Raw genomic sequence first — 9,791 nt, forward strand, 5'->3', positions numbered from 1 at the left:
ACTTATTGTTTGCGTGCCAAGTAGAAACGTTTTCTTCTTAAGGATACACCGGTAACGTTTTGGAAGTTTCGTTTCGACCTGTGTATGATGATGGGTTTACGTTTACTGCGTGGGAAAACGGTATTACTTGCGAATACCGTACGCGAAATTTGCAAGAAGATTGGTTATTTAACTTCTCGTAGGCAACGCGGGTCGTTTACGTTCCGAACGAAATTCTACTCGTCGATTTCTCCCAAGCGAATTTTTATTATTTCTAAAAAGCCATTCGAACGTTTGATTTAAAGGCGCGTGGTATAACGTAAAGTAAAGACTTTGATAAGTACAGACAATTTTTCGGTTTTTCAAAGCACCGGACAGCAGAAAAAAAGGAAATAATTGTGAACGTACACAATTCAGTTTGTGTACGGAAAGCGCAAACATATGAGTGTCCATGGAGGGTTAAGCGTACTCAATTTTATCAAAAATGTGAATCTGTACAACGCAAACTTTATAAAGTGACCAAAAGGAGTACAAGACTTCTTTTCCAAAAAACACAGCAGCAAAATGACCATTGTAGTTCTAAGGAACGAAAATCATTCGATAGAATCAATTTATAAAATTACAGCTTGCCTGCAATGACAAGTGAAAAACAATGAAACATTTCCAATAACAATAAATCAAACACTATGTTAAAAATATACAAAATCCTATGACCTTCCAAACAAGGAGGGGCTTGCGTCCTAGAAACAGCGATTTACCAGCAATCCATAAAATTCAACGAAGATAGTACATAAAGGGGGTGAAATAGAAGAAGGAAACAAGTTGTTTACGGTCACAATGTAGCCGGCGACGTAAGCTTAGCAGCGAAGGTCTCGGAAAGTAGGTGATTCGACGTAAGAACTCACGCTCGATACAAAAGGAACAAACACGCGCAACCAGTGAGCCAAGAAGATAGTGGGGCTGAAACGAAATTCCAACTACGTTTTCAGTTCCTGTTCGATGCTATAAATCTTTCGATTTCGTCGCGTAACGCTCTAATAACAAGAAACAACTTCATTTTTTCTTTTCTTTTTTCTTTCGTTTCCTTTTCCCTCTCTCTTCTATATTGTGTATCTTAGTGCCGAGTCACTGTAGGAACACCAGAGCCGGAAATACGGCGAGAAGTTAAGTGGAAATCCGAGAAAAAAGAAAAGAAGGAAACCTGCTGAGAGTACCTAGAACTAATCGTCAAAACATGACGTTGGTGAAAGTAGCGGATACGATGAGAAAAAAGGAATAAAAAATTATGAAATAAGTTAAACGCTTTGTACGGGAACGTAAAAATGTTACGTCGTTCTTCATAGGTTGGAAAAAATAGCGTGTCTTTTTGTAAAAGTAGTAGATTCGAACGTAAAGAATTATTGCAGCGTTAGTTCTATTTAATATCCACGAATGTATGTTAATGGGATAGCATAAAATTTCTAAAGACTTACTCACTCTATTTAACTTGTTAACAGTGTAATAAAATGACGGAGAATTCGAAATGAACAATTTAGATTTAGGCTTAGATTTCTGCATTTTTGGTATTGAATGTAAGATGATACTCTCAACTTTTTACTTGTATAACTACGTACATCTGTTAAATTACACACTGAACGTTTGTACCGTGTGGAGGCTGCGACAGTGAAAGGGTTACAATATTTCCGTTGCGAAGATCACCACACAAAAGGTTTATTGTTCCGCTCAATACGTTTCTCCGAATAAGATCTGCGCGTAGAAATGAGTTGTCGAGCATAGTTTTGCACATTCTTGGTCAGAAATATCCTTTAGTCGGGGAATAATCTCGCCGTGGCGAATATCTCGCCACGTAGTGTATGAAAGGCCCTTTCAGACTGAAATATAATTATCCGTCAGTCAGTTCGCAACATTTCCTCCTGGTTGCATCGACCGACCGGTCGATTCTCTGGCAAATTAAAAAGTTTCACGCAGCGTCGTTTGCGTGGGCGTTGTGCTTTCGCGATAGTTTACGACCACGAAGGAAATCAAGCACACGAATTCAAATTTATTTCAACATGCTTCTCCCTCCAAATAAACTGAAATAGTAAATAGAAACGATAAGGAAATTATTTCAGGGGAGATTAGTGAAATTGAAGACTTAATACGAAAATAAAACAAACGATCGATCTTCCTGGCGTTAATAGTCATAAGTTACAAGTCCTGCACCTCCTTTCTATTCGGTAAACATGGAACTATGATTATTAGGTACGAGACTCGATGATATATTTTTAATCGACACATTATTATGCCCCGCGGATTAATATCAGGATACTGAGAAAATTGCTTCCTCTGCAATAAAGCATCTATAACGTAGTTGAGTTAAGTATCGCTTGTAGCTTCCATTCTTCGCTATTTGAATAGCGCTTTTAATTTTAAAGAAGAATCGTATAATGGACACCGAGAGAAGAATAAAGCCAGTCGTGTACAGAAGGATACGGACACAATAGATTCGAAACGACTTTGGTTTCTTCAAAGGGAAAGAGAACAGATACACAGCCAACGCGTTTGATTGTGCTGTTTCAAAATGAAGGAAGAATTTCAGGCTTGTTCGGTAAAACATCAGTTTCGTTTAACAGAAGAATTTTGTATTTTGGAAAAATATGTGACTCTTCCTCGATAATGTATCCGAATATGTATTATTCTGCCGAGTTCTAACTTTACTCCTGAGTTTAATGGACGCCATTTCATAAAGTACCTAACACGGAAACACTGTGATCTGTTTGCAGAGCAACGTGGCATATCGCGACAGTGATTTTACCGGTCGTTCCTCATCCCTTACAAGTTTAAACGGCGAGGAGGCGCGACCGAAGCCAGGAGAGAAAGCGAGAAAGCGAGAGAAGACATGCGTGTAACGTCACTGGTTTACGCGCATTCACGCGACCAAAAAACGTGCGGCAGGTTTCGAAAATGGAACGATCGTTTCTTTATAAACGACACATCGTAAATTCCAGCGGCGTGCTCGAACGTTAAGCTGATTGCGGGCTCGTGAACCTTAAGTCGGCGTTTCAACTTTAGACCGCTTTAAAATCCCAGCCACGGAAAGATGCGGCAGGAAGTGAAATAGAGAAAAACGTCGAGCGAAAGTCGTAGACGTCGGGACGTATGGCAGAAGGGAGGCTATTTTCTCCGTTTCGTCTCTCCCTCGCCTCTTCTTTATTCCCCTTTTTCCCTGCCTAACGATCCTCTTACCTCATGCTGTAGGACCTTCCCGGTTTGGAGGTCATTGCACCGCGCCGGGTGGTTGCAACGGGGGTGGCTGCCACGGCGGATCGATTTTCCACAACGATGTCGAGGTAGGTACCGAGAAAAATCCCCTTCACTGTGTCCCCCTTCGATGTGGCGATCGACGACCAGCCCCACGGACTGGTCCCCCACCGTGGCACACTACGCTTCTTGGCACGTGACTACGACGTAAAAACTCGAAACGCTACGTCGCGAAACGGAACATCCTCGAGAGGAGACTGAAATCGATTGGCAAACCCTGTGGCGCCAACCCACCTACTGCAAGACTGTCGGTCCTTCGTGAATCGCGACGTCGATCGTTCAACGGGGTGGAAATGATCCGATGGGAGGGTAGAGATGGAAAGCAGCCACGTTGATGGAATCTCACGTTGCTGACAATTGATTGCTCCACTGTTACGTGCGCGAGTATCTCTTGGAATTTTTGCACTGGCAGAATTTCACTTCGAACTTCACATAGACTCTTTGCGAATGTCTGGACTTTAAATCGTATACGAATAATCATTTAAGGGAATCACAGCGATTATACATATTTTAATAGCGATTCGCTAATAAAATGGTACCTCAATCTCAAACTATACAAAGCAAGGTTGCGAATCACTAACGATATCTGCCGATATCGTACACTTTTCCTTTGAGCTTCGCTCGATCCACGTGCAACACGACCGCCGAACGTCGTAGTATCTGATTCACGCGATTGTTACAAACTGACTGACTGGGAACCGCTTCCCTAACTACGTAACTCGTTAACTCCAGATGTCGATAGTGATTGATGAACGTTGGCGCGAAGGTCGGAGATCCCTGGTGGCACGATTTTTACGACGGCGTTTGCGATCGGCCGCTGACTGGGCGCTGTCACAGGCAGCCACGCGTGTAAACAGATTCTACGAAAGTCCAATGTCATGGCCTGGCCACGCGGCCGTGTTCCACGATCGTTTACGTTCTCACGAACAGTTATAGTCCATTGATGACACGGGCACGCACGTTTTCGGCCACGGAATCGTCGTTGCACTTCCGCGCCGGTCCTATTCGTCTTACCACTCCATCGTGCCCGGGATCGCGTGGTCGTGGACAGCTATTGGAACGATATCAGAATGCAGCCACTCGACTCATTTCGAATTGTTATTGGCTCGTATTCGATTTCGATATTTCTCGTTCATTCTCTTTGCTCCGATTATTAAGCTATATAATATCGGAAACTATATTTGTCATATCCACGTATACAAAAATTGTATTGTGGTATCGAATTGATGGACTATTTAAAGACCATTTAAAATACCCAGATAAGATAACGCATTTTTATTTGACCAATTCAGTTAAACAATATCTTTGACGAAATTTACTTTTGGAGGCGATAACAGAGACAATCGGTGATCCATACGACGATCATACCAGACCTGGGTTATTTACTAACCCCAAAAGAACCCTCGCTTCAACATCCATTCCACACATAATCCACCCCTTTTCAAAATGAAACAAAAAGAAAGATATTTTCAATAACCATTGTCCAGAACACGAGCCAAAAACAACACTCTGTTCGTCTCACGAAGAAGCCAGCTGTTAGCTCCTCCCTGGCACACCCCGTCAGAATACTGATTACCTCGTCATGTTCACGGGAATCCTAGCCAAACGTTTCTGCGTCATGATGCCGTACGCACGGCATCCTGAAGCGGATTGAAGCGTATTCGAGCGTGGCCACCCTCAACGTTGATCTCGTGGGGTGAAACGAGGGAAGAACGCGTCGAAGGGCGATTCCAGGAAAATTGTTGGTACGGGATTGTGAATGTCGACGTGGCTCGAGGGAACGAGGCGACGCGACGGTGTCTGCGGCAGCTGCAACCACCGGAGACTGTCGGCCACGTTTTCTTCTATCGACCGTATCGCACTGCGGCGACGAATGGCACTGGCGGCTTTACCTCGTGGCGCGCAGGTTTCATACGGATGCTCGAACGCGCGCGCGCCCGCGCGCGATTGCAAGCCCCAGGAACCCTTTGTGTCTACATATGTATACACAGGTGGCGGCCGTGGAAGCGGAGGCCGTTTGATACCATTCGAGTATGTTTTTTCGCGCGACGATCTCTTTTTCTTTCTTTCTTTTTATTTAATTATATGTTCATGTGTAAATGTTGGATTACATCGACGTTACTGTTTGTATTTGAGATTAACGCGTAACATCGTACTTTTAAATGAAATTGACAAGTTTTATTATCGTTTGAAATCTGTTTGAATTCTGTAAGAGTAGTAAGTGTTTTAGACATATATTATTTTCATAAGTATCCAAATAATGTAACGATGTATTTTAAAATTGTTGAACATAAAATGTTAAAGCTTGAACATGAAATGTTTTATAGTATATATCCAGCGAAATAACGTTTGAAGTGCTGTTATGATTTATGGAGCATTATCTCAAGGTTAACTGCTACGTTATCAGGTTCCGCTTATCACAATTATGTAAAAATTATGCTAAACTTCTTATATTGTTAGATTTTATACTGAAAATAGAATTTTTGGAGCATTATGAAACTTGTTTCAGCTGTGCCTAAAAACATTTTTAAAACGTTTAAATAGAAAATAAGGAATGGAAGTTAAAAAAATTGTTAATTTATTAAATTTAACGATTTTATTAAAATCTCACAATTCAAATTAATTATAGAAGATAACTAACTCTACATATGTTCTTAGCTAGAATTTCTATTTAGTCCAGACCTCTATCCCTTTGTCGTTTGTAAACCTTAATTACTTGCTTCCGTTCGAATTAACGAACCCTTAATTAATATCTCCGTCATACATTTTGTATAGAGTTTAATGAAGGTATAACATCATTTCGAAAGGAGGAAGAGACCGCGAATACGACGTGATTAGCCTTTGATATTTTCTTACCTTGTATGCGAAGCAAAATGCACACGATGGAAACTATACTGTTTATGCCTGCGCGATCGTTATGGGAGCAATTAGCAAGCTCGCAAAATATTCGCAAGCTGGCAGTCCGCCATGTTATCTACGTGATAAACTAACAGACAATTTCAAGGTTTACGAGCTCGTATAATATGCAATTCGTTGAGACACAATAGTATAAATGTCAGAAGGATACAATGATATCGATACCGTAACGAATTATACGGAATGAAACGTAACACTGCTCGATATTTATCAAAATATTATACACTGAAATTTTTCTTAGGTAGCTTCGAATGTTGTCAAGAAAAATAAGATCATTCGCAAGTGTAATGATTAAATTTAAAACCATTTAAATATTAGTAAAATGATAAACTAATTATATTATAAAATTATTAATACTTTAAAAGAAAGGAAAGTAAAAATATTTGATGAAAATATCTCTAACTCCGTGTGTTTTGAAAATATTTCTTTTCAAACTATGTTTTATATTTTATACGTACTTACTTAATTTCAGACGAAATAATTTTTTCTAATTTGATCATATTTATATGTATATGCAACAATCACGAAGAATTTAAGGAATCCACTCGATCGAATTAAAGATCGACCGTGATCGATCGATCAGACGGTCAATTAATCGAAAGCAATAATAATCCTTGTCGGATTTATGTTCCCGTTCTATTACAAGCTCTAACGAGCGGTTCTTTCATGAACATATAACACGAGATTAAGAACGCAGTCGACACCTATGATTTCCGAGGTTATTGCTATTAGGTGACGATAGCAGCAACATTAAACGAATACCACATTTTTAACGATCCTGAAGCACGAGCGCAGGAGAATCAGGCAGATTGCCACGTTTACGATGTTTGATGAAAAAATGAAAAAAATAAAGAAACAAGAACGATGATCGATTCAACTCTCGTACACTTTCCAATGTAAATTCTCGTTCAGAAGTAAAAGGTAAAGTAAATCTGACAAGCCATTAGGAAATTATTAAACTTCATTTGGAATCTCAAATTGTAAATTCATGTATTCGACGTGCAAATAAAAATTCCACCAATTATCAAAAATACATCTGTATAATGAGACTAAATATTTTCTTTGTTCTAACTACGAGTCAAGGCGTAGATGGGTTTTCATTTCACCGTATCGCGAGGTTTGCTTCTCACAACTTAAAGCGCATTGTTGTCTGAAAGTCATCTTTGTTACGAACCCATTAATTGTAAAATTGACAAAAAGCTGTAAAATTCTTGCTAATATATTTCACAATTTGTCACCACGATGTACGCAATTTCAGTTAATATCTCGTACAAGTACAGAATTCTAACCCATTAATTATTTCCCACGCCCACAATGTGGATCGTTTATCACGTTTTATACGAAACTAGAATGTGATGTAATACTTATGAAAGGGGCTGCATATTTGTATAACTAGAACAACGTGGAGAATGGTAGAAGGGGATGGGGAAGCCTCGAAGCTCGGTTGTTCTTGATTCGTATGAATTATTATTACCGTGATGAGTCTGCCTCTTGGACAGGTTTGCTTTCGGTTCGATTGAAGAGAACTGTCTAGTGACCTGGAAACGAGCCGCGGGTGGTAAAGTGATTTCGTGAAATATTGCTCTGCGTTTGGTATCAGCAAACAGACACGGGGACTATGAATTGACATTGTTGGCTTCAGTCGTTCTACGTTTGGTCGATTCGAACGTTTTCTTTGCTTTTGTTTCTCGTTGGGGAATAGCGTGGATCATTGCAGGCAGACAGCATGTCAGAGATTATTGATGATTTTCGAAATTTGATGTTCAAATTTCAAGAAATAATTGAAGCAATCGAAGTTCCTGTATTTGACGTGGAAAAATATGCCTTTTTCGTGTAAAATATGGACAATTGGGAATTTCAATTCGACGTTAAACATGAAATGATATTAGAAGATATATATCTACTTAATTATGTAAATAAATAAATGTAAATTTTTGATTTGAATATCTTTAAAGTTGTTACTAGATGAGAAGAGAAATATGCGCATTTCCTTTTAAATGTGTTAACTGGTTGGAAAAATAAATTGCTTAGAGTGTACAAATGGCGAACAATTGAATTCTCATTATGGAAACGATATCATTGAGAGAAGGAGAAAGCAAAGAGTGCACAAGCTGGAAGCTGAATAGTAATCTTATTTCAACTATTTTAACGACTGGGTAACATCCGTGAGTGCCACGGAAATAAAATCATTAAGGGCTGGGTTCTTAATAACCGTTCTAGATTGGCTGATGTCACGCCAATTTGAACATACCAGTCCAAACTAAAACTGTGACCGAGGAGTGTCTGAAAATTATTCGTGGACTTCCATTCGAAATACGGCAAGAATTCTCTCTAACACAGAGAGTATAGAGATCTAAAATGACGCGAATCTAAAGAAGTTAGCGAGTCGAACATCGACTATTCCTATTGAAACTTCAGTTTTTCACTGTTTGCGAATATCTATACACGAAGGCTTTCGTATACATCGTATGGGTTTTTAAAATTTGAACGTGCTTTATTCTTTCTATAAAATACCTATTTCCATAAAAAGATCATTTCTGTAAAAAGAAATAAAATTTTGGGGGGCAGCTATGTTTATTCTGAAAAATAGAGGAGTAGATTAAATATAGGAAACAGCATTTCTGCTGGAATAGCTCTCTGAAATGACATATTAGGTTGACCGGAAAGTGTCTTTCTTTCGCAAACGTGTTTTTTACAACAATGCACCTTCATAGAAACGTGAATCCAAGTCTGTGAAATGTCGCGATGTTTATCCCAACAGAACAAAATGGATCGTACGTAATTCGGCAAGATAATATAAAGCAAAGAACGTTGTGCGTCTATTATTTCCTCATAAAACGGAAGAAACTTTTCAGAAAATATTACTCTTTACATATACTTTTAGATTATGTACCATTTCCATTTTTAATTGCATATTTCATCGGATTTGGAATTTTTCAAATAACTGCAATGGAAAAGGAAATTTCAAATCCATATACGACACCATCTCATGATTGATAAAAAGTTTAAAGAACATAACAAAATTCCCATCACCTAAAAGAAATGTAATTTCTTTCACGAATTATTTTAGCTCTCGTAGTAAGTAGAATTGAATTATCTCGCAACTGATACGACACGTTCGTCCTCGGTCGGTCGAACTCGCGAATTCAAGATTGAAAGCAACATGTCCGGTCGTTACAAATTATCCCATGTCGACGATCTACATATGACGTAACGTACTACGTGGTTGAATCCGTAGATTAACGAGAGGTTGTTTGCAGTGGTAAAAATCGCGAGGATACGATAGAAGGGCCAACGCATGCAAGTGTCACGTAGGAGACACAAGAAATCACGAAAATGATAAATCACCGATGATCTTGTGACAACGACCATACCCAAATCCACGTCATTCCATATTAGCTGACAATGAACCGTTAGGTTTTGACTTGACCTTTGCGCATGGCCCAACATTACATTTTCACCATTACGTAGGGCAATCAGGATCCTCTCGTTGCCCCTCAACACCTACAAACGCAACATATAAAAGCTGCAAGCATTCGACCACGAAATTAGTCTTGTGTATAGTCTTGGCTGTGATTTGAACAACTATTTTAACT

At 39.3% G+C, this 9,791-nt stretch overlaps 1 protein-coding gene across 5 annotated transcripts in view; it reads right to left on the reverse strand.

The window, feature by feature from the left end:
- LOC100648496 (repressed by EFG1 protein 1) overlaps positions 1 to 5,165 on the reverse strand; it is a 36,486-nt gene extending 31,321 nt beyond the window's left edge. For 2 of the 5 annotated variants that reach the window (XM_048406829.1, XM_048406831.1), the window contains exons 1-2: positions 4,856 to 5,165; positions 3,205 to 4,330 (exon numbers count right to left, since the gene is read on the reverse strand). In XM_048406829.1, coding sequence (XP_048262786.1) covers positions 3,205 to 3,239 — 35 coding nt within the window. In that variant the 5' untranslated portion in view covers positions 3,240 to 4,330; positions 4,856 to 5,165. The remainder of the gene's footprint in view (positions 1 to 3,204; positions 4,331 to 4,855) is intronic. The other 3 variants (XM_048406828.1, XM_048406832.1, XM_003402880.4) reach the window with 2 other exon arrangements.
- Positions 5,166 to 9,791: the final 4,626 nt, after the last annotated feature.

Source organism: Bombus terrestris, chromosome 6, assembly GCF_910591885.1.
Source record: "Bombus terrestris chromosome 6, iyBomTerr1.2, whole genome shotgun sequence".
Classification (NCBI taxonomy): Eukaryota; Metazoa; Arthropoda; class Insecta; order Hymenoptera; family Apidae; genus Bombus; species Bombus terrestris.